Genomic DNA, 25632 nt, shown 5'->3' with positions numbered 1-25632 from the left:
ATTGAGAAATTGCTTTATTATGGCTAATTATCAAATTATAGACTATGGCTCAATGTGTTTTTTGTAACTAAATAATAATTTACAGAGCTTATATTACCATGCTCTACAAATAAAGCAAGTCAGTGAAAATATGAGACATAAAAATATGAAAACCTCCAATATGACTACAGTCACTGATATACTGTCAGAGCTTGAATGAACCTCAGATATCTCCAGTTCATCTCTAGCCTATGGCTGAGAAGCTGATCTGTTCAATTTTAGCAAGCTAGTTGTGGCTAGGTTCACATACGCATGCACACACACAAACCACACACACACACACTTTACCTTAATATAGTTCTCGCAAAGCAATCTGAACCAGCACATTTGAATATAAATTTGCATGTTATATTGTGTACTTTCTTAGCAGTATTTCCTTTTGGCAGAAGAGCACACACACATACAAAATAGCACTGGGCTTGCTACATTATGAGAAAGAAAATAATTTTTACTTTCTTTTATCAAATTAACCGAATAGATCCTAGTTTAAGTGAAAAGGTAAGATTATAATTAAAGTGTTCGCAGAAATATGCCAAAGATATTCACTAAGTAAAATATTAATCTAACTCTGAGACTAGAATACACGCACTCTATTACCTGCAAATAGACATCATTCTCCAGCCTCACCTGCATGTTTCTTTCCTTAGACATACAATAGATGTACTAAGTTGTTCTAGGGTTCTAGATTATACATTTATATTTATATTAAAGAATGTATGCCTTTCTCTCCTGTGCACATACACCCACCAATAATTTCCAGTAGCAATAAAACACTAATAAATTTCCTAACATAATGTGATGCTGTATAAAATCTAGAAGTTACCCCCATGACTTCGTGATGAACTTGCAATCTTGCTTGTGTTTTAATTTTTAAAATAAACTAATAAATTATCTCTGAGAAGTAAACTATGGTCATTGATATTCAGATAATGTTATTAAGTTCACTGAAACACCAAATCTTACACCCAGAGAAGACTCATTTGAAAAACAAATAGTGAATAATTTATGATTTAAAGTGGTTAGAATAAAGTTCAAGAGAAATATAAGCATATCAATTCATCTCTAACAATATGAAATATAGGAGATTTAAACCTTTTATATTTTTGTCAAAATAGTTATTATCCATAGTGACAGATACGGCTCCCTACTTAATGGAGGGTCCAAATTTTACTCTGCATCTCATTGGGAAGGAAATTTAAAATTTTAAAATAGAATTAACTTGGGGAAAGGCATCAGTGCTACAACTCTTAGCACCAAATGTTTTTTCCTGGAGCACCAAATGCTTTAAGGAAAACATTCCAAGTATCAAAGTTTTCAGATAGATAAATATTTATGGATCAAATCCATAAAGAACAGACATTGTTATGAAATATATATAGCTGCCTTCAAAACTTTCTTTCCAGAAAGAGCAGACACATAAGTTAGGAGTCATTTCCCACTTAATTGTTTTTGCAACCTTATGTAAAACAAATGGATTATGTATAAAGACTTTTTCATTTATTCACAGAAAAGAAATCTTGACTGATATTATGTCCAGAAACTTAAACAGGAACTATTTCTCTACATAAAATATGAAATGTTATTAAACTTATAGAAATGGATTTATACTATTCTTTTATTCTCCTGGTTGAAAGGTCTAGAAGTTTTCAATTTAGTGAGAAAGCAGAACTCCTTCAAGCAAGTCTTCTCATTTGCTCGGTATCCTAATTAGAGAAAAACATAACATAAATCTGATTCACGTCTTTCAGAGCAATGAAATTCCATCTGTCTTTGAACACTGTGAATGGTACTCTTTTAGACTCCATCTAGATCACTGCCTTTCTGTCATCATTGAGAGTTCTTCATAGTGGTATTAGAACTGGAATTCCATTTGCATGACAACCCACAGAAAGCTATTTTGCCATTTAAAGACAGAGGTCTATTTACATTGCTCATGTAGCAAAATGCAAGTGTCACACAAATGCCATATGATACTAGAGAAATTCAAAGTAGCTGTCAAAAAAGCAGCCTTAGCTTCTAAGAATCCTTGATACTCATAAATGCCATTTAGGGATGTGCACTGATTAGAAATGAAGTGCCAGTTTAAGAAAATTGAGATAGGTCCTATCCCCAATGCAAATGTAGATCAAAGACTTACACGAACTCACTGGGTGTCTATCTGATTTCCAAGTCATACTTGCACACATGGATAATTACTGCCAATGTTATCACTTGTGAACATAAGCGACATTGTGGAACTCAGTATAATTCTGTCCCTGTAACTAACCGGGACAACAATATATTCAACCAAATAATGCTTGAGTGTATGAAGGCTTGAAGAAAATGGCAACAGAGACACAGGTAAAATTTTATTTATAATATGTAGACACATGACTTTGGATCCAGCCAGCCAGTGATATAAATAACCTTGAGCAAAAGATTCAAGCTAGAAGATATACATGTATATATATATATATATATATTTGTGTGTGTGAGTAAGGCTTCTTGGAGCAGTGCCACAAATCTGGACACCAACCAACAGAATCACTCCCGTCCTTTGAAATTTCCAGTAAGAGCACAATGGGGGTAATTAGACTGGGTTGCTCCAAATCGCCCCTTCCATCTTGTGCATTCACATGCCCGCCAAACATGAAATGTTCGCCTTCTCCCTTCCAATGTGATGGTTGTTGAACTTATTTTTAGTGTCATTTGATAAGCTTTTGTGCTCAGAGAGAGACATCCCACTGACCCAGCCACTGGTCATTGTCTATACCAGTTCACATCAAAGCGGGCGCATTTTGTCAGGTTTCGAGTCGAATATCCATTTCGCATCTGAAATACAGTATCGAAAGTGACTAGATCATTTGAGCTTTTCTCTTCAGCTGCTGCCTTCTTCCTCCCCCACAGTGTTTCCGCTCACGCTAACATAATTTGGCATCGCCGACATGACACAAAGGTGGTTTTTCTAAAAAAAAAAAGAATGATAATACATACATTTTCAATGTTTTGGGGTGGCCAATCCTCCTGGAAAATTTAATTTATAAAATGATGAGCGGAAGTCTTTTCTTCTCTACTGAATCACACCCAAGGTAAAGTGCCCCTCAAAATCCAAGTAATGTGCGTACAGTAATAGGTCATTCAATGTCAAAAGGCATAAAAAAGATGAGCAAAATCTTCACAGGCTGCTGCTTGCTGTTGCCTTTAATTATATTAATTAAACTTTGAAATTTTCATGCAAAGAGAGTTGCTGGATTGTGACGCTGAAGAGCCCTTGGAGACTTGGAGAAAGAAAAAACCCTGAGCGGAAGCTTTGTGGTTACTGCTTCCTTTAAATTAAAAGCAAACAAAACTCCTAGGTATGTGTATTAGATATTAATGCTTTATGCACTACTAAACCCTAAACCTGGAAAGAGGGTAAATCTACCAATCACAGAGACAAGTTCTCAAATGTGAGTCCCTCATACTCCTCTCAAGATCCCTGCTTAGAGGCTGTCTTCCTGTGGAATAACGCTCTATTAATTTTCTTCTTTTCCCGACTGCATAATGAAAGAAAGGTGTCTTCAAACACTAAAGGGCAAAATCTTGCTTGCTACCAATACCTTGAGGCACTCTGTCTACATTTTGTCATGTGTAAGTACTTTTCAGTGTTAGAATGATGAAATTTTCCAGGCAGAAACTTCCCGTAAGGCATATTGTGGTAGGGAGGATGGGAAGGATTCTGTGACCTGACAGAGATATAAGGCAATGGACTCTTTTATTTGCTCGACCTGGTGGGAAATTTCAAACTCTGCCTGTGGAGAAACAATCCTGCCATGTGAAAGCTCACGGGCCATGTTTCCGTGTTAAACACTCCTTTCTTCACTTAAGCTCCATCACGGCCAGTTGTTCTCTGGTCCCCTTTTTCATATCTTCATTTTGTTGTTTTTGATTTTTTTTCCTTTTCTACACATTCATGCAAACTTTCTTGTATAAGCCACAGCACGTAGATTAACGTTTCTCTTTACTGTCAATGTCATGAGTCATAAGTTATCACTGGGTTTCCTCAACTCCTGGGTATGGCAGAACAAGTGTTTGAAAAGGTCTGGTGTAAAGCAAAGCAGGAGGCAGAGAAAACATTTCCTGACGGATAGAAATAAAGCTGCTCTTCCAAAAACTTCTAAGATGCACTTATTTTCTTCCCATTTGGTTGGAAATCAGCAGTGTGAAGATGTGCCATCTTCATACCTTCTTGGTCTTCCTCCTTTCCTTTCACTGGGATGAGACTCGGGAGAAGTTAATGCACCGGCCCTAGAAAAGATACAAATCCTTATTGAAATATGAAAACAATTACAAAAAATCATAAGAACAACTAGTTTTCTTACTAAAATATAATGAACAATCACCCAAGGTAAGGTTAATGTTAACATGAGACATAAACTCATATTTTTTCCCCTTGAGTTAAAGCATGACGGCTCATTGAGATATTTTCCATAGCAACTTCATCTACACAATGGTCTGGTAAAATTAAAATGGAAAAAATTCTATGAAAAGGATAAATACTTCATTGCTATTTAAAATATAGTGTTACTATCTTAGCAATAAAAATACCAAAGCCACAACCTTGTATATTTCTATAATGAATTAAAATGAAAGTATTCCTTTATGCAATCTGGTGCTTCTAAAACTGATATAGAGTTGGAGCTTCTAAGTATGCATGAGGAGTGCATTTAAGTAGTAAGAGATTGAAGATAAGGAGTCAGGGAGAAAGGAAGAGATGCCATCTCTTTTATAAAAGGCTTTTTTGCAAGAGACTTATTAGTGATCCTGGCCATTGCTGTTGACCAGTTCTCACAATGCACATCACCACTCTGTGTTCTCTCCAAAGGGTGACTTTTTGCAATGCATATTGCCAGAGACTTTGCCATTCTAATTCCTTAGGACTTCAATGAAGGCTGGGGAGACACATAGTTTCACATGTAATTGTAAATATTCTAAAACTCATTTGAAAACCAAGTGTCCAATTAGTAATAAAGGGATCCCTCACCCTCTACTTGGTATGACACTGCTGATTCACCACAGTAATTCATAAATTATGTCCAGTCTCTTCAACAGGCCAAAAGCTAGCATATCTCTTTCTACTTTAGGGACAAGTTATTACCATATTGAGATTTTTCTCTTTCTCATAATACCTGCTTTCTAATTTCAGATATTAGACTTCTCTTTATTTCCTTCTAAATGTGAATAATATATTCATTTACAATACACAGTAATATTCAAAAGAAACAACAAACACTGGAGAAGAAAACTTAGAACATAAAAACAGGATTTTAGTCCATTTTTCTTTTAAAAATGACTAATTGATAAATTTAGAAATTTCATAAATAAATGAAGTAATATAAAAGCATAAAAGCAAACTAGTTTCCATTAGCTTTTGAACTAAACGGCAAACATTCATCAAATTATTTGTCTACTAATAACAAATTTGGAAGTAACACTATTACCATAATTGTCAATTTTATTATTACTTTGTGCCTAATTTCTACAAATAATATCTGTGCAGAAGGAAATGGAGAAAAGTATAGAGAAGAGCACCTGAGAGTGAGGTCAAAATTTGTTGTTAAGTGCAATGGTCATAGATTATGCACTCAGAGTGTATTTTTGTATTACCTAGAACCTTCAACCAAGATCTGTAGAATGAATATTTAGTACAAATATACTGTTCTCCAGTTTAGCTAATGATGACACTAAATGCCAAGAGATATTAAAGATATTATTTCATGATGAAAAAGATGATATATTTTCAAAACTTTTTTTTCAAGGGGGCATATAGGAACATGACATAATAAATATTTGATCAAAGCAAATAAAGCAGTGCTTCTAAGCCACACAGTATAACTAGATATGCAAGGAGAAGTATATATTGACTATGCAATTACAGTAGTGACAAACTTAAAAATATTACCTCCTGGCAATTTTCCAGAATTAAACAAATATATGAAGAATGATATCACAGCAATAAGAAGAATTACTGATATTGTTTTCTTGTGTATTTATGGACCAAAAAAGTAAGTTTCTTTCTTCTGCATAATTTGGAAAATAACATCATTAATCTTTACTTTTACTTGAGTTTTATCACTAATTAACTGGATGTGGATATAAGGCTTCTTTCTGACCACTCTGTTCTCATACCAGATTAATCTTAGTGACTGATTCATATACTTTAGACCAGTAGTCCCCAACCTTTTTTGGGCCATGGACCAGTTAAATGTCAAAAAATATTTTCACGGACTGGCCTTTAGGGTGGGATGGATAAATGTATCATGTGACCAAGACAAGCATCAAGAGTGAGTCTTAGACGGATATAACAGAGGGAATCTGGTCATTTTTTAAAAATAAAACATCATTCAGACTTAAATATAAATAAAATAGAAATAATGTAAATTATTTATTCTTTCTCTGCAGACTGGTACCAAATGGCCCACAAACCAGTACTGGTCCGTGGCCTGGGGACCACTGCTTTAGACAATTGAATTGTTTAAAAAGTGAGAATCATAGTTCACTTGAATTTTCAAAATCACTTCAATTCCTCAATTATTCCAGACTTAAGTTCTATTTCATTTGGTGTGGTTTAATTAAAGCATAGAAATGCAAATGAAGAAAACTATTGATTTTCACCCTGAGGTCCTTACTTCAATTCCATCAAAGTTTGGATTAAGTATTGATTATCAACTGCCAAGTGTCTATTGATTCAAGGTCCCCCAAACCCCTGCTAAACTCAGTATATACCCTGTGTTTTAGTACACACCTATTAACAAAAACAACCAAGTATCTTCTCCCCTCCTAATCATGGATTTAGTGTTTTTTGGATTTTTTTTAAAAATAAAGAACTGATAATGTCTGGTGTACTTTCATTTTATACAAATTAAAGGTTGGTAATTTAGAGGCCATTAAGCATTGGGCTCCTTTCCCCAAAGGTCCCAATGCATGTCTTCTGCAGCCAAACCACACCATGCCGCTCTGACACTCACTAACTGTGTAACCATGGCCAACATTTGTGTGATTCTGTTTCATCATCAGTAAAATAATGATTAAAAATTGGACTGCCTGGCCTGTGGTGGTACGGTGGATAAAGTCCACACGGAATGCTGAGGTCGCTGGTTCAAAACCCCGGGCTTGCCTGGTCAAGGCATATATGGGAGTTAATGCTTCCTGATTCTCCCCCCTCCTCTCTCTCTCTCTCTTCTCTGTAAAACAAATAATTTTTAATTGGACCTATTGTTAGGACTGTTATAAAGATTAAATCTGTTAACATAGATAAAGCACTTAGAGCAGTGCCTGGCATATAGTGTACTCTCAGTTAAAAACAAACAAACCTATTGTCCATCTTCCCTCTAATTGCTACTGCAGTGCTGAACATTGAGCAGACTTCTAGCAAATAATCACTTATGGAACAAATGAATGGATGCATGATGAATGTATAAATGACTGCCTACTAAATGACTAGACTTCCACTGGGGGAGGAGCCAGAACTCAAAAATGCAAATATAGAAGAAGTATGAATTTTAGAGAGAAAATAAGGATTATAAAGGAGAAGAATATGATGGTAGAAAAGGAGAGGAGAAAAATGGAAAAACAGAAGACAGCAGTAGTAGGGAAAAGATAGAAAAGGTATAGACAAGAGAAAAAAGAAAACTATCGGCCAGAAGAAAATTTTTAGTCAGTATTCCATCAGAATCTTCATCCCAGGGCATTTTTTTTTTTTGTGACAGCTGCTAACATCAATTTACCAAAATATTCTATAATCAAGGCAACCAACACACGCTAGTTATAAGTGACTGTGATTAGGTGTCTGTGGCCCTTTAAATACAACTCAATACTATCTTACAAAACCCATCACAATAATGCTAATTATGTTCAAGGTTATGAATGTTTGTGCTGCCACTGATATCATGGCAAGCAGTCTATACCAGAACAGTGCAGAGCAATTTTTATTTGCAGAAAATGGGATATGACAAGGTTTACAAGACTTTATATCCTCATGCTCGCAATGCATACACAATAAAAGGTATGTTATTAGGATAACAAGCAAAGCCATATAAATAGCTGGAACACACAACTAATTAAGAAATGGTACAGAATAAAAAGTAGTATTAGTTACTAATGTGTATGCCCCTGAGAATATTTCACTTCAATGAAATATTCAGAACAAGTGCTGGAACATAGTTTAAAAGTTAATTAAATGGCTTAATAAAAGACTATTTAGCATAACCTAAAAATAAATAGCATAACCTAAAAACATAGGAACACCTATTTATAATTTTAATGCCTTATTTTTCATATAGAGGTTCACACTAGTATCAGGTAACAGGATTATGTAGTCTTTAGAATAAACCATTAGAATTATAATATGCTCAAATAGATAACCATAAGATTTCTGCTACAAAGAGTTAAAATAAATGTGTAATATTTTGCTTATTATATTTTACAAAATAATTTTAAAAATTTAAACTCAAGTAACATAGTATTTACAAATCAATAATGTGCATTTTATACTGTGAATTATAATTATTAACATAAAGAAATAACATGAAGTTATTTTTGAATTTTTAATTAAATATTTTTCCTAAATTTTCTTGGCATAAAATAATGCATCTAAATGGTGGATAAAATCAGAGCACACTGTTGTTGTGAGGCTTTACACAATACTCATAATATTTTCTCAATTAGGCAATAGATATAACCAGTTTGAATTTAATATCATGCTTTATAAGTCACTAGAGGTCATAAACTGCAACAATAACAGTCAGTATAAAATAAATTAATATCAGAAGACTGAATTTACTTAAAAATGAACTATAAATGTATACCATTTATTTGCCTTGGGAATTCAGCATACTTTGGATGCAATGAGATAACTTTTAAATTTATTCATTTTATATGACATAGGAAATTATACATAAAATTTCTTAATATTTAAAGAAATTAAGATTTAGGCATAACAAAAAAAAACTTAACTGCTGACTTTAGGTTATAGCCAAACACATTTAAGGAAAGTTAATTTCAAAGTTGTGATAATTTAGATATTGACTGACTAGATTATAGTTTACCCTCTCAGTGCATTAAATAATCAGTTAGGTAAATTAACTGTAAAAATGATTACTATGAGCATGTTTACCAACTTAAAATATTTGTAATATATTAGAAATGCATTTATATATTAAAAATTGACATCACTGTATTACAATCTTGGTAATGACATTATTCTATCTAATAAAAATACGGTTTAAAAGAAATAAAACTACCTCTGTTTTAAGGCATATTCTCTTACACACCTTATATTGATCCTACTACCTAATCAGTGAGTTTCCATGGCAAGAAAATAATTTTCATGTATTGCTAGTGGAAATATAAATTTGGCAAAAACTAAATAGTAAACAGTGTATACAGTAATAGTTTTAAAAAGTGTATATTCCTTGTCTCAGTAATTTCATGTTGTGATTCAGTCCAATAAAATATCTAGGAGAGGGAGGGGGTTGGGGAAGGGGCACAAAGAAAACCAATTAGAAGGTGACAGAAGACAATTGGACTTTGGGTGATGGGAATGCAGCATAATCAAATGTCAAAATAACCTAGAGATGTTTTCTCTGAACATATGTATCCTGATTTATCAATGTCACCCCATTAAAATTAATTTAAAAAATAATATTAAAAAATATCTAGGCAAAGATTTTTAAATATTTACCATAGATTTTTAATAATAATGAAAAATATAACCAGTCAATTTATATTTCTGTCTAACAATCAGAGACTAGTTAAATAAATTATAATTTATCTATGTAAGTAACTATTATGTAGCCATTAAAATAGAAAATTAGAGATGTAGGGAAATGGTAAGTAAAAAGAAGTCAAATTGTGTGTGTATATATATATGTAATTATAATTATGCCATATATCTCTAAAGAATAAAAGACAATAATGGTAAATATACCAATGTGCTATGAGTAGATGAACTGCATATATTCTATATAGTCATATATTTGATAATTTAAAAAAATTAGTTATCAATGAGTAAATTTAATCAGCAGAAATAAAATCCTTTCTAAATATCTGTAAGTTTTTAAAAGTCAGCCTAGGGACTTGTCCTTTACTCCCAGAAGTCACCACTAACTACCCAGAACGTCAAAGCTTTCCAGCGCTCAATGTTCCCATAGCTCAACATGCTTACTTATGCCAGGGTTGTATTTTACAGTTAAAATCCTGGTAAAACCATCTGAATGCAGTTCCACTGAAGAGTGACCGGGCATGTAGGAGCCAATGCTTAATAAATCTCATACTTCACAGTATGCATTTTCATTTTTATGGTACACAGTTCTAAAAGTTCCCATAAAATACATGTTCAAGCATGTGTACAGGTCACAATCAGTGATCTAATTTTAAAAAACAATATGTATGTATGTATGTACATGTATGTGCACACACAGCCTACCTCCAGCCCTGTGCATAGTGGAGTTGATTACATTTAAATAAGAATATAAGGAATGCTCTCTAATTTTCATACCACCCTCAAACTTTCTAACCACATGCCCAGTATGTTCAGCATAAATTTCTCTATTAAATCAATGACAAAAAAAATGTCTATACTTCACGCACTTATCAGTAATAACTTCAGAATGCTTTCTCTATAGATCAGTTGATAAAAATGTCTTTGAGAGGGAAGTTCTAAATAAAATTTTAGCTGTTTGTCTATTTAGTTTAGTGTTTTGTTTTCATATTGGAGTCTACACAGTCCTGCGGGCTCTGCACGGTGCCTCGGGGGCACTCTGGCTGTAGTGGTACATAGAACAGAGCCCGTGCACACACTGCAAGCCTCCCAATCCTACCTTGACCCAGGGAGCTCCACTCTTACCTACCCTTTAAAACTGTAATATGGTTAAAAAAAAAACTTGTTTTAGTTTTCAGTAAAAACGTAGTTTGATAACTATTATTCGGGATAGTCATGCCTATGGTAAATGAGATCACCAATAATTTATCTATTTACTTTGACTTGATTTCTTTATTTTCCTTTAGAAATGCCTTCCTAGGTTTACATGATAGCATTACCCCTTCAACTTTTGGTCATATGAAGAAAATTTTGCATTTTGGAAAATTGCTATTGAGAACACTGAAATTAAAGGATCAATTCCTGGAGTTCAGAGCTAGCTAGAAAAAAGCTTATCACTTTTGGTAAGCTTATGTATTTTCCTTTTATTTTCTAATTGGCAACTCTGTATCTCAGACTTTCCCTTTGTGCCTTGGCTTTCAATAAGCTCAGATTTTCTAAAAGCAATTGCTACCCTTACTGTATGTTTTCTGGTATAGCTATATATCGACTTTGGCCCATGATTATTTCTCTATTTTTATTCTAAAGCTTTATTGTGTATTTTTCTCCATACATCTTTAGAAGTAGACTAGGTATAAGTAAATGTAAATTAATACACATTTCTTCCTTAATTCTAAACTTTATTAAGCATAAAGATTCCAAATTCATCAAAATCTCTAAAGCCCTCCAATGAATGTATTACCTCAACCTCTACCTTATACAAAAGATCATCATGTCTATTTCCCTTCTGTTGCATTTTCTAATTCTGATAGGACTTAATAAAGTATTCTTTGTAGACAGCTGGATTCAAACAATTATCAAATTGAACTTAAGCTTAACTAAATTATCATAGATAATATGAATTTGAGGCTTATACATGCAAGCATGTCAAAACTATACTATTCTTCTTAAAATCCCAAAAGCTCTCTTATAAGAATAAATCCCCTAGGTCTGAAATTTACACATAAATATAAATTATATATATAATATGAGAGAATGCCTAACTTCATTTTCTTTAGTTGTGAGGAATAATAAGCACTATGTTCTTCTTTATAAACTAGAAAGGCATTACTATCTCAATTCATCTCTTAAAGCAGAGCTCTGTGCAGAAGCTATACTCCACTATCCGCTTTCCTTCCGCATAACAAGAAACAGAAGTATCAACCGTGAATCACAGACAAACTTTGGTCATGACAAAGGCTAAATTCACAATCAGAATCTATCAATGTTAAATTCACTTAAGTGTTTTTCAGCCAATAACAAGTATCTATTAGTATAAGAAGTTCACTGACATTTCTTCAGAAACCGTTGTTGGCAATACCTTCTCTTGGGTCTCATAATAGTGGGAATTAGAAGTTTCTGCCTAACAAAACTGTCCGGGGCTGTTACTGTTCTGTAGTTATCTAGACCAAGAGATGAAAACAAGACAATAGTAGGAACTGACATATTTGCTGTTGGTTAAGAATATAGACCCCAGCTCTGTTGCAATATTTGAAAGCTGATTTCACCCATTCCTTTTTACTGTAGCCAGTAAGAGTAGCATTAACCAGAGCAAGTGTGTCATGTTTCCCATCTCCTCAGCATTAAAATTCTGCTGGCATTAACACTTGCAAGCTCCTTTACTAGCTATCTGTGCCAGATATATATCACTGCTAGAACTTTATAGTATTATGTTCACCTCATAAATATCCATTGACAAGCTGAAGCATACAACTGCACTTTAGTTTAGACTTTTCAAACATAGATGATTTATTTATATCTCACTTCAAAAAGAGTTTACTAAACCTTCATGCTTTGTGAAACAGTAAATAGTGGTTCAAATTTAAAACTGTATACAAAGCACAGATACACATAGACACATACACAGAACAATTTAACCCTTTGAGTAGTTTTTTCAAGCTTGTTGACCCTGGGAGTGAGTTTTTTTTAAAAAAAATGAAATTAGTTCCAGTTATAGTTTTATTAACTTAGAATCATATTAGTTTGATAACCAATTTATGGAAATAAGAAGAACATACATTTGCCTTTTTTAAATGTTGCCTTACACATTTTTAAAGTAAATTAATCGTACTCTAGATGGTCAGGAGGCCCAAGGACGTACATGAATGTTAGTACTACTCAAAGGGTTAAGAAGCCCAGGAAAACTCCAGTATCAGGAACGAATGTGGACTTGAGGACACAACAGGCTCTTTGAATAGAGATTTTCTGTAACAACTAAGAGAGGGCACAAAATATCACCATCCTCTCTCATAATAGATATGAGAGATCTATCAATACATGTGATATACATATAAGTTTACACATGAATATAAATTATTACATATAATGAGAGAATTTGTACTACTCCAGTAAAAATAAAACTTCAAGATTTTAAGCTGAAGCATATTTATTCTAATAAAAATCCAATATATAAATTTTACAGTGGAGATCACATACCATATGGATATTCAGTAGATGTTATGAACAAAGCGCTTAATTTGCCTGACAAATTAACTTTCAAATTTTTTTCTCTTCATTCTGCTATTATACCTGCAAAATTTAATGACTCTGCATACACTATTAACACTTACATTGCACATATCCAAGCATCTCAATATTTCTTGTGTTTCAGGCATATAGTTGGATATTAATGAAACACATAACCCATACCTCATAATATTAATATATGAAACTGACCCCTATAATTCATTGCTTGCAAATTATACATGTGTGTGTGTAGAGAGAAAAAGAGAGTTCTCCAGAAATCATTATTGACAATACCTTCTCTTGGGTTTCATGATAGGTTGTAATAGAAAGCAAATGACCAAAAGAGATAGATATATAAAATCAGAGAAGTCCATATATTTTTTTTAGTTGGTTAACATTTTTTATTGGACACATCATAGGCAAAATAAATATAATTTTCCTCTTCCTTACCTTAATTAGAGTACTAGTTACATCATAGATCTTAAACCAATATTTTAAAAAACCTACTTAAAAATATAATTTAAAGCAATAGAAAACAGAAAATGAGTTTTGCACATGCACACTGAAGTATTACTGGTATTAAAAGGTTGAAAACAATCCAAATATCCATAAGTAGGTATAAGATTAATAATCTATAAGATACAAATAAATAATGGAATATTATATTCCATTGTTAAAAAGAATGAGGAAAATCTGTATGCATTATTGTGGAGTGATTACCAGGATTTATTAAGGGGAATTATCAAAGTGCATATAGTAACATATGATGCTATACTTCCTATTAAAAAGAAGGAAAACAGACTAGAATTAAAATAAACTTATATTTTCAAAGAGAAAAAAAATTGCTTTGAAAACAAAATTAGTGGAATGGATGATAATATGAATAGGATATCTCTGAATAGATTTTTGTTATATGCTATCAAACAAAGCCATGTAAATATTTTACATTTGCAAACAAAAATGTTATATAATAAAAACAAATCCCTATAAACTTAAATAACCTTTACTAAGTCCAGGGCAGAACCCAACCAACAGCTAAGGAATGGCAGAAGGCTGAGCAAGTTCCCTACATGGAACATCAGGTTTTTCTTGAGAGCAAGGAAGAATAGTCAACTGCAGTCTGGGAGAAAGGTAGGAGGGTAGAGAAGTATATTCTTCTTCAAAGACACAGGAGGCCTTCCCCAGGGGAAAGGAAATGACTTGCTGAGAGTCTGGGACTGACAAGAGTAACAAGAAAGAGAGCCCTGATGGACCCAGGGTCTTCTTGAACTATATAACAATTTTTTGAAACCTAGGGACAGGAGGACTGAAAAAGATTCCTCCAAAGCTCATGGGACGTTCTGTGAGTGCAAGGAATTGGCAGTTAAAGGCTAAAGGCAGGAAATCAATACAAAAACATGTCTCTCAAGGTACAGAAAGTGGTGGGGGCAGGTGGGACAGGGAGTCAGGATCCTGAAAGTAAAGAGAACTCTGCTGCAACCAAGAAAGTCAAAACTGTGCTGTTAAGGGGGGGGGGGGGATGCTTTGCTAAAGAGAAATTCATAATCCTGATCTCAAAATTTCTGAAGCTGGTAATGAACAAAAATAATTAAGATGACAAGATACCAAGACCCAGTTCAACTACAGATGAGCAGCAATATGATAGAGGAAGTGATATATATGTTACAAGAGGTAAATACTACCTAAGTTAATTCCATTTTTTATGATAATATCTAGCATAAATATCACAAATCATGGTATGCACAAACAAGGAAATCTGAGCTATAATCGATGAAAAACATAATTAGGCAAATCTACATTAACAGACAAGAACTTTAAAATAACCATGATAGAAATATTTAAAGTTCTAGTGAAAAAACTGTATAGAACACATAAGAATATGGTGAATTTCAACAGAAATATGTAAATTATAAATTAGAACAAAATTAAAAGGCTAGAGAGAAAAATGCAATATCAGAAACAATGTTTTTATTCATGTAAATTCTGGATATAGCAGAAGAAAGGCTCATTAAACTTGAAGGTAGGAAGATAGAAACTGTTCAAATTGAAAAACAAAGAAAAAAGAATAAAGAGCATCTAAGACTTGTGCAATAATATATAATGGTCTATCATATAAGTAACTTATGTCCCAGAAGGAGAAGAGAAAAAATAAGGTAGAATAAACTTGAAAAAATAATCACTAAGAACTTCTTAGAACTGATAAAAGGCATAAACCCTCAGATCAAAAAACCATAGTGACCCTCAAGCAGGATAAATACATGGAAAACCACATCAATCTATCTATCTATCTATCTATCTATCTATATATATATATATATTAAAATGTATGAAAACAAGGAATATCATAAAAGCCTACCTCTCTGTTCTTCATCACCACATTGCAAGATATATAGATACTCCTCAGTTTACAGTGAGGTTATGTTCCAATAAGCCCATTCTGTTAAAAATTTTGTAAGCCAAAAATACATTTAATACACGTAACTACTGAACATCATAATGTAGTGTAGCCTACCTTAAACATGCTTAGAACACTCATATTAGCCCACAGTTAAAAAATTAGCCACAGGAAAAAATCCTCTAAGACAATAAATACACTGTAGAGTGTCAGTTGTTTATATGATCATGTGGTTGACTGAGAGCTGCTCACTGCCACTGCCCAGCATCATGAGAGGGCATTCATTGTACAGCACATCACTAGCCCAGCAGAAGATAAAAATTCAAAATTTGAAGAAAGTTTCTAATAAATGCAGATCACTTTGCATCATCATAAAGTAAAAGAAAATCATTAGTTGAGTCACTGTAAACTGTGAGAAAACATTCATAAGCATGACAGCCAACTCTTTATCAGAAACAATGGGACATGCAATAAAATTGAATACTCTAAAATGATAAATGGGCAAGGAAGTCAACCTAAATTTTCATATCCAGAAAAAAGTACCATTCAGAATGTATGAAAAATACAAACATTTTAAGACAAGTAAAACCTAATAATTTATCTGCAATAGAATTCAACAAAAATAAGTGCTAAAAGAAGTTCTTAAAACTGAAGGAAAAAACACTAGATGGAAGCCTAGATCTGCAAAAAAAAAGTAAAAAAAAACAACCAAAATATGTGAATAAGAAATATAAATATATAAAAGAAATAAAATTTATGACATCATTGATTAAAGTAAAACCAATAATATTATATTTCTAAATTTATAACATACGTAGAAGTAAAATATATGACAATAAGTGTGCACAGAGAGGGAGGAGCAAATGAAAATTAGGTCACTGTAATGTTGATTTATTTTTCTTAAACTAATATAATATTTGATGGTATGTTCTGAAACATTAAGGAAGCATACTGTTATCTCTAGAGCAATTGCTAAATACAGCACAGAGCTGTAGCTGATAAACGATAATAGAGGAGATAGAATGGATTAATCAAATACTATATTAATACAAAACAGGGCAGAAAAGAATAACAGACCAAAGAATGGATAAGATAAATAGAGATCAAGTACAGTAGACAGAACTGGAAATAAACTGAAATAAATCAACTGGATATATAACCACATCCAGAAAAGAACTATTTCAAGTGACTTAACACAGTATTTTATGTGTATACTAACAACAGAATATAATCTAAAAATAAATATAGCAACAAAGAAATGTCTATTTGATTCATTAGTCTTAATTTTACTAATATTATTTTAATATTAACTTTAGCTATGTAGATAGAGCAATATAAGCAATATAAGCAGGTGCTTTAATAATGTTAAGGCCAAGATTTCTCATACAAGAGAAAAAAGGTACAAATATAAGTTCAATAATATGTAGTAAGATCCCTTAAGACTAAATTAGAATTTAAAATATAAATTCATGTGTTTTTTTTTCAGAAGTATTGACATTCCTAGCCCTACCTGCTGAAAATCCTTAGAAGCAATGACAACCCAATAACAATTAGCACACTCATTGTCTAAAATGTGTTCTCTAAGTATTATTATCTATTAAAAATATCTAGGGCTTCTTGTTTTGAAATAGAAAATACAGAAGATGAGCCTAGGACATGTTATGCCAAAACAAAAGAAATTTATTTAAGATTAATGTGGGCCCTGTCAAAATGTATAAAAATGTATAATAATCAATATGAAAGCAGGCTTTTACCACCTGCTTTCTCTGATTTATCTCAGCATCAATAGTACAGCAATTGATGTGATGCATTATAAAGTATACAGCACCACTTACGAATATCCATGTCAGAAAAAGGAGGTAAATCTGAACTGGAGTAAGGAGGTACAGAGTATATATGAGTGTGTGTTGGGGACCAGTGCCAGAGGAGCTGTAATTTGAAAAAAAGTATTCAGGTGGCATATATGACCACAGGGATTTATATTGTAAGGACAGATTCCACTGTAATCCAAAGCTTATTTCACTCATCAGTGAATAGGTAGTGGCATTTAATAGTAATCTTTTGATCACAGTTTGAAAAAAAACTAAACATGCATTAATTCTGTCCCTTAATCAATACAGGCATTCCTAGTCCTAATAACTTGTCAACTAACAAGACTCTAAAACAACTGTGAAAATATTAAACTATCTCTAGAGATTTAATTAACCCCCCCAATGGAAAGAACTTTCAAAATTTAAAGATAAATACACATACACATACATATTGATACATTCAAATAAGTAAACAAACTTGATTGTGATAGTGTCTCAGAATACTAATTACTTACTCATGTGTACTACATTTCCTATATGTACAAAGGCTAGTGTGCTTCTTGGTCCACAGAACTCAAAATACTAAAGACGTACTTTTTAAGAGTCAATAGCAAAAAGGGATAGCCTTTGATTATTTAATTTCTACTTGATTGTCTAGATGTAATTATTCAACATAAATCCCATAATCATAAATTGGTTGTAGGTCTATCCACAAATATTGGGACCGTGTGTGTAAAATAGCTATACAGACAGAAAGAAAAAAAAACACTTAGATAAAGAGTCCATTTTTTAATTACTAGTTTAGAGAAGCACATTCTGATATTCTAAGACAAAATGATTTTTAATCCAAAAAATAATAAGCCTAATATCCTACTTCAAAAATCAAACAGACTCTACTTAACAGAGTTTGTTCAGCATTATAACAACTCTTCTCATTTTTTAACAGAGAAATCTAAGTATTCATTTAAACTATCTTCTGAACTCCATGATGACTTTTTTGTTTTCACTACCATTTTGCAAATGCAGCATTCACTCTACAAGGGCTTAAAAACAATTTGCCAAATTAATGCTAACTACTGAGTTTGAAATATTGAATTGTACCTATGCAGCTAATATAGCTCTGAAACATATAATTGATATTAATATTGGTATTTGTATAAATGCTGTATAAATCCAATAACACAATGATTAGCAAGCTATAAAATAAAATACAATAATTTACTTCTTTAAACTCAAACACAAATCTAGAAAACTATACCTCAGTTTTTACTGGGCAAATATCTCCCTTGTTTATTTTGTGACATGAATATTCAAGCACTCCTAGATGTCCCATGCTGGCTCAATGGCTAAATATAATAGGGTAATGGCTGAACTGCAGGATAGAAGTGTTCTAAGCTGGGAAACAAGTAGGCATGAGAGAGGAACTGAACTTGATGTCAATTTTAAATAGAGAGCAGATGGTTGAAAATAAAGTCTGTTTCATGCTTGAAACCACCAACAACAGAGAAGATGGAGATAAAAGTATATATTCGAAGCCCTTTATAATTCTTATATCTAAATACAACACATTTGACAAGCAGGTAACGGTCATTATGAACAACCTAACTACATGTAAACATAATATGCAGTAGTGAAACATTAAATCAGTGCTCATTTAATTAACTGATTCTGTGGGTGTTTATTTTCTTTTCTGCTTCTGTTATTCCCTGTCAAAGAAACCAATATTTTTTCCTCGAAACACAAGTGGCATAACACTTGTTACCTCTATGTGCATCAATAAACTCCAGAGAACAAATTATGCATCAAGGAGGAATTATTCTACATTTATTAATTAGTAAGTAACATCACTAAATTTGAAAACAATATAGCATAATTCATGCAGATTTTCTAAAACACATATTTTTAAATGCTCCCAGATTGATGGCACTTAATGTGAAAATTCAAGATTTAGTTGATACTGGACACTTTATCAACAAGTACAGATTCAGGCTTAAGAAGAATAAAAATATTCTTTAAAAAATAAAATATAACCTGATAAATCAATTTCAATGAATACATATTATTTAAAATCAATGAAAGAATCTTTCATCTACAATGCATTTTTGGAGCTGTTCTTCTTTTGGTGAATAATTATTAGAGAAACTATGAATTCCAGGGCAGGACTAGAGCACAGAACATTATTCAGAGTCAGAAACATGAAAGGAAAAGACAAGAAACTGTCTTTTCCAGTTGCAAAAAAAAGTCTAGTATTCATAAAGCTTGCTTTCTTTAAATGCAGTCTTTGGTACACTTTTGAAATGCAACAGTGAAAACTCCATTTCTAAATCTTGCTGCCTGAAAATATCTCTTTGAAAGAAACAAACGAGAGGTGCCCGTAGTCATTCATCAGTACAATACCACAATGAAAGCTGCGCTGAGCTGTCAGACCCTACCCTCGCATCCAGAAAGGCTGTGGGAGATGACAGTGAAATGTGTTGTTTGAATGGCATCCCCGAGAAAAATCCAACGGCGGCACCACATTTTTAGATGTCAGTGTGAAAGATCGGTCATTCTAAATATGTATCATTTTATTTTTCCATCAAAATCAACAATCCTATCTTTGGAACTTAGAAAAGACTGAATGAATAAAATATTCTTCTATTGGCAAACCCCAAATATGGACAGTCATATCAGCATTTTTATTCAGTCTTCTCTGACAACATCAATGTACCTTGTGAAAAGAAAGCCAGATGTTCATTCTATGTGGTGCTATTACAAATCTGTTTTACAGACTTAAATTATATTCACTGTTTCTCCCTCCCCCCCACCTGCCAAATGATAATGGCATTGAAGTCTTTGATAATGAAGAAAACATATTTTAATGTGGGCTTTTTGGTACTTCTAGCTTAAATATACAACTTAACATATGTTGAAAACAGAACATATGAAAATAAGAAAAAGCAAATGTGAGTTCCAGGCACAAATATCAGTTCAAAAACTACTTTATAGTAATGTCAGATCATGCAGTCTCAAATCTATTGAGACTCAGAACTAACAGAAATATAATCTTTGTTGTAATCACACTAACCTTCAGAACTTCAAGTTGCCAGAGTTGATATCTCATTGTTCAGGTTCTAAAAATTTTAATCCCAGATTTTAAAAGGATTATATCAAAAGAGTCCTTCTCTTTGGTGACTGGGGTCATTTCTCATTAAGCAACGTTAAAAATAACACCTTTACAAATCAGCTAGAATAAATTAATTAATAGTAACCAGTGACTACTATTAGTGTAACAACATCCATCTATCCACTTTACTAGATTATCTGTCACAGATGACGTGTCCATGAACAAGTATTAAGCAAACAAAACCTGAACAAAAAAATTTAACACCATTCAGTTATTTTTTAGACTCGAAGAGTTTTTAAAGTATTTTCTTCTGTTGCTTTTCGCTTTTACAGAAGACAAACTACACCAAACAGAACAACCTCAGAAAGGATCGACCTCCAATGAATGTGTTCTTAAACAATAACTTCAATGTCCTATGTTCTTTGCCTTCAAAAAAAAACTGTATAATAAAATTAACTCAAAATAATGGCTTTAAAAAACTTTCAAGATTGCCAAGAGTCAGCTGACTTAGTAGTGAATAAAATGTTTTGAAAGAAACAACCAATACTTTGAATGAGAATTTGAATCTAATTTCTTTAAGAATACTCTGTTTACGATTCACATGGTTTTTATGTATGTTTCTGATGTAATTTAGTTGAATATCAAACTCACCTAACACCAATCCCAATCATGTCTACAAAGAAAGTTCATTATAATGTGTTATCAGTGAGATAGAAACTATATCTAACTTGATTTCAGAAGGTTCTAGTTCTAACCTTCATCCCATCTAGAGGGTTGAGTTAGCTGATGTGGATAAAAAGAGATGGTTGTCATATTGAAGCATATAAGGACATTTAATTTTGAGTTTAGAAAGAAAATTGAGAATTCATAAAGATCTCTAAAGACTTGCATGTAAAAGTAACTTCTATTTTAAATATATGTTAATTTTATCAAATGTGGAGATAGCTGAACCTTACATACCTGTAGATATTTTTGAATGAACTAAAAATGTCCAACTACATTTTTCTCTCATTAGCTGCTATGCCTGACCTGTGGTGGCATGGTGGATAGCGTCGACCTGGAATGCTGAGGTCGCTGTTCAAAACTGCGGGCTTGCCTAGTCAAGGCACATATGGGAGTTGATGCTTCCTGCTCCTTTTACCCCTCTTCACTTTCTCTCTCTCTCTCTCTCTCTCTCTCTCTCTCTCTCTCTCCCCCCTCTCTAAAATGAATAAAAATAAAATCTCAAAAAGAAAAAGAAAATAAAGCTGCTATGAGGTTACATAACTTATCATATAAGTTTTTTATCTTTGTATTCCTATGTCAAGCAAAATGCCTGAGTTAGAAGTACATATAACTGTTTACAAATGGAAAAAAAATAAATAGAAAAATAGATGCTAAAAAACCTGTCACTGTCCCAACTTCACACCCATTACAATAGCTAGGATCATAAAAACTGATAAATAAATAAATAAATAAATAAATAGCAAATAAGTTTTGGAGAAGATGTGGAGAATTGGCATCCTCATGCTTTCCTGGGGGAATCATAAAATGGTGCAGCAACTGTGGAAGACAGGATGATGCTTTCTCAAAATGTTAAACCTAGCATTTCATATGATCCAGCAAGTCTACTTTGGATAGATACCCAAGAGAATTGAAGCAGTGACTCAAAAACAGGTATTTTAAATCCATGTTGATGATAGCATTATTGATAATAGTCAAAAAGTAGAAACCCAAATGTCCATGGAATTATGAATAAATAAAAAAATGTGGTATACATGTACAACAGAAGAGTATTCAAACTTAAAAATAATAAAATTTTGCACACACACTACAATATGGATGAACCCTTGAAAACAGTATGCTAAGTGAAATAAGCCAGACAAAAAAGGTCAAATATTGTATGATTCCATTTTTCTATGGTACCTAAAACAGTCCAATTCAGAAACAGAAAATTAATATTGCCAGGAGCTAGGGGGAGGAGAGGATGTGGCTTTATTAATTGCTTAATGGGTATAGAGTTTCAGAGTTTGGCATAATCAAAAAGTTCTAGAGATGAATGGTGGTGATAGTTGCACAACATCAATGTACTTACTACTATTGAACTGTATACTTAAAAATGGTTAAAATTATAAATCTTATGTTATATATATATAGTCTACCGGAAAGTTCTGTCCGTTTTTGGAATAAAACAAAATACAAATTTTTCTTACCATCAATAAACTTTATTAAATAATATAATTGCCATTATTATTAATGATTTCATGCCAGCGTGAGGGCAATTTGTATATCCCATTTTTGAAAAATGTTTTATCTTTTGATGCAAAAAATTGAACCAGTGCTTGTTTGATATCTTCTTCATTTTTGAATTTTTTGCCCTTCAAAAAATTTTGTAAGGACAAAAACAAGTGATAGTCGGAGGGTGCTAAGTCCGGGGAACATGGTTGATGCGACAGAATTTCCCAGCCTAGTTCTGCAATTTTTTGATGAGTCCCCAAAGCAACATGTGGCCTGGCATTATCATGATGCAGTATGATGTTCTTCCTATTGAACATCGCCAGCCTCTTTTCTTGGACTGCTGTCTTTAAATTATCCAGTTGCTGACAATTCTCCGAATTGAGCTTTTCGTTCAGTTTTAAAAGCTCATAATGTATTGGTCCTCCAATGTCCCACCATATACACAACATTCTCTTATTCAGAGTCAAATTTGGTTTACAGGTGGAAGGACTAGGTTTTCCGGGTTCATAATATGCCCTTTTCCTTAAGATGTTTTCGTAGGTAATCCACTTTTCATCCCCAGTTATCATCTGGTTCAAGAAGGGCTCGATTTTGTTCCGAGAAAGCAGAGATGTGCATATGACGACTCAATCATCCAAATTCTTCTGACTTAATTCATGTGGTACCCATCTTGAATATTTCCACACCAATCCTATCTTCCGAATATGGTCCGAAATAGTTTGCTGAGCTGAATTAAGCCTTTCTGCGATCTCCGATGTTGTCAGAAAAGGATCTTGCTCCAACATGGTCTTAACAACATCGTCATCGATCAAAGATTGTCGCCCAGAACATGGCTTATCAGAAAGGTTGAAATCACCTGTTTTGAATTTTTCGAACCATCTTTTGCATGTCCTATCAGAAACTGTACCTTCACCAAACACTTTCAATAAATTTCTACATGCTTCTGTAGCATTTCTTCCTTGTTGAAATTCATAAAAATACAGTGGTGTAAATGAACTTTATCAGTAGCTATGGGTACACTATCGCTTCACACATAAGACTAACATGAATCAACTTTGTTTTAGTTAATTTGCTACATCAGTATGTATACATTAAGTGATAAAAATAGAGAGGCACACATGTGCCAAATAAACATGTGCTTACATGTCGAAACTTATTGTGATAGAAACGGACAGAACTTTCCGGTAGACCTGATATTTTCACCACAATGAAATTATTTATAGAATTTTAAAATCAATTCAAATATTATAATAATTTATAGAAATCAGTGATAAGGTGAATTCTAGATATATAAAAACCAGTAAGTACCCATATCACAGTAATTATTAAGTTAGAAATATTATTGAAGAATTATGTTTAAATAAAAACATTTATTAATTTATTTTAATATATAAAAATTGTTAATATGTGGTTATTTCTATATAAAGATTTATCATGGTTACTTTATAAACCAAGCTAGTTAATTAGTTTTAATAATATAAAACTAATGATGGCACATAGCAAAAAAAATTATTGCTTAATATAAATTTTTTCATAAGACTTAGCCAAAAACATACTTGACATTGCAAATGTTAACTAAAAATTTTATTTTAGACATATTACTATCTGAATCTCAACAGAATGCTGAATCAAAAGCTTAACTATATGTAATAGTTTGGAATTAACTATTAGCCTGATCATTGAGAGCGGGGAGGCAAAGGAGCTGCTGTCTACCTCTTCAGTCATTGGAGTTGGCCCTTGTAGAGGTCTTCTTCCTTATTGCCTACCCTCTGGTGGATGTAGATGACCACTACTGAGGTCACAGACTTGGTCGTCAGAGACAAAACCGTAAAGATTATAACTGCTGTTAGTGAAAGAAAAATGTGCCTGTTTGCTGTACTTAATGTTACTGTTACCTGGAGTTTCTTCAACTGAAATGCCCCAGTGCCCAGAGCAGGAGCAAACTGCTATGGCATTTTTTTCTTGTAGTGCTAACATTACAGTAATAATACTGTGATTCTCAAGAGCTTTCCAAATTGATACGTCTTTATAATTTTTAAAAAAACAGAATCAGTTATAATCATCTTAAAGATACAATCTGAATCATAATCAACTATATTTCACATGTATATAATCAATGGTTTTCTGACAACAGCAATACTAATAATGACTAACCACACTATACATTTTAGTCTTTATTGTGTGCCAGATGCTTTTCTGAGGGCTTTATTAAGCACTAAAATTATTTAATCATTACAATGGTCCTCTATGCCAGGTATTAGCTTTTCAAATATACAGGTTAGGGCAAAAGTAGGTTTATAGTTGTTCATACAGAAAACAATACATTAAATAATAATATAAGAAAATATTCTGTGTTTCACATAGTCACAACTGGAAGTCTACTTTTGCCCCACCCTGTATAGATGAGGAAACTGATGCTTGGAGAAGGCAAGTAATTTACCCAAAATTCCATCACAAGTGAATGGCAGGTCCAGGATCAGACTCAAGAGAGTTAATGGCCAACACCCATAATTATAAAACTTTATTTCTTGGATATTGAGTATAGATATTTTAAAACTACATTAGAGATAATGAAATATTACTGGATGGGAATACAGGGGAAAATGCCTACCTTTATGAAACAACCCAGTTGAAATACAGAAATTAAATACATTATAAATTAAGTCTGAAAAACATTATGAAAAGGAATATAAACAATATTAAGGGAACTTATGAGAGAAACCATGCATTTAAGACCACAGAAAGTGAACTTCCTCTGAATCTTGAGAACTTAAAGCACAAT

General features: G+C 32.7%; 1 protein-coding gene across 1 annotated transcript in view; it reads right to left on the bottom strand.

The window, feature by feature from the left end:
• Positions 1-2374: 2374 nt before the first annotated feature.
• The window catches only part of ANTXR2 (ANTXR cell adhesion molecule 2), a 160272-nt gene continuing 137014 nt past the window's right edge, over positions 2375-25632 (bottom strand). The window contains exon 17 of the mRNA XM_066279858.1: positions 2375-4305. Coding sequence (XP_066135955.1) covers positions 4267-4305 — 39 coding nt within the window. The 3' untranslated portion in view covers positions 2375-4266. The remainder of the gene's footprint in view (positions 4306-25632) is intronic.

The sequence above is a fragment of the Saccopteryx bilineata genome, chromosome 5 (genome assembly GCF_036850765.1).
Source record: "Saccopteryx bilineata isolate mSacBil1 chromosome 5, mSacBil1_pri_phased_curated, whole genome shotgun sequence".
NCBI classification, from domain to species: Eukaryota; Metazoa; Chordata; class Mammalia; order Chiroptera; family Emballonuridae; genus Saccopteryx; species Saccopteryx bilineata.
Note: the sequence above shows the minus strand (reverse complement) of the source record. Positions and strands in the feature narration are given on the sequence as shown.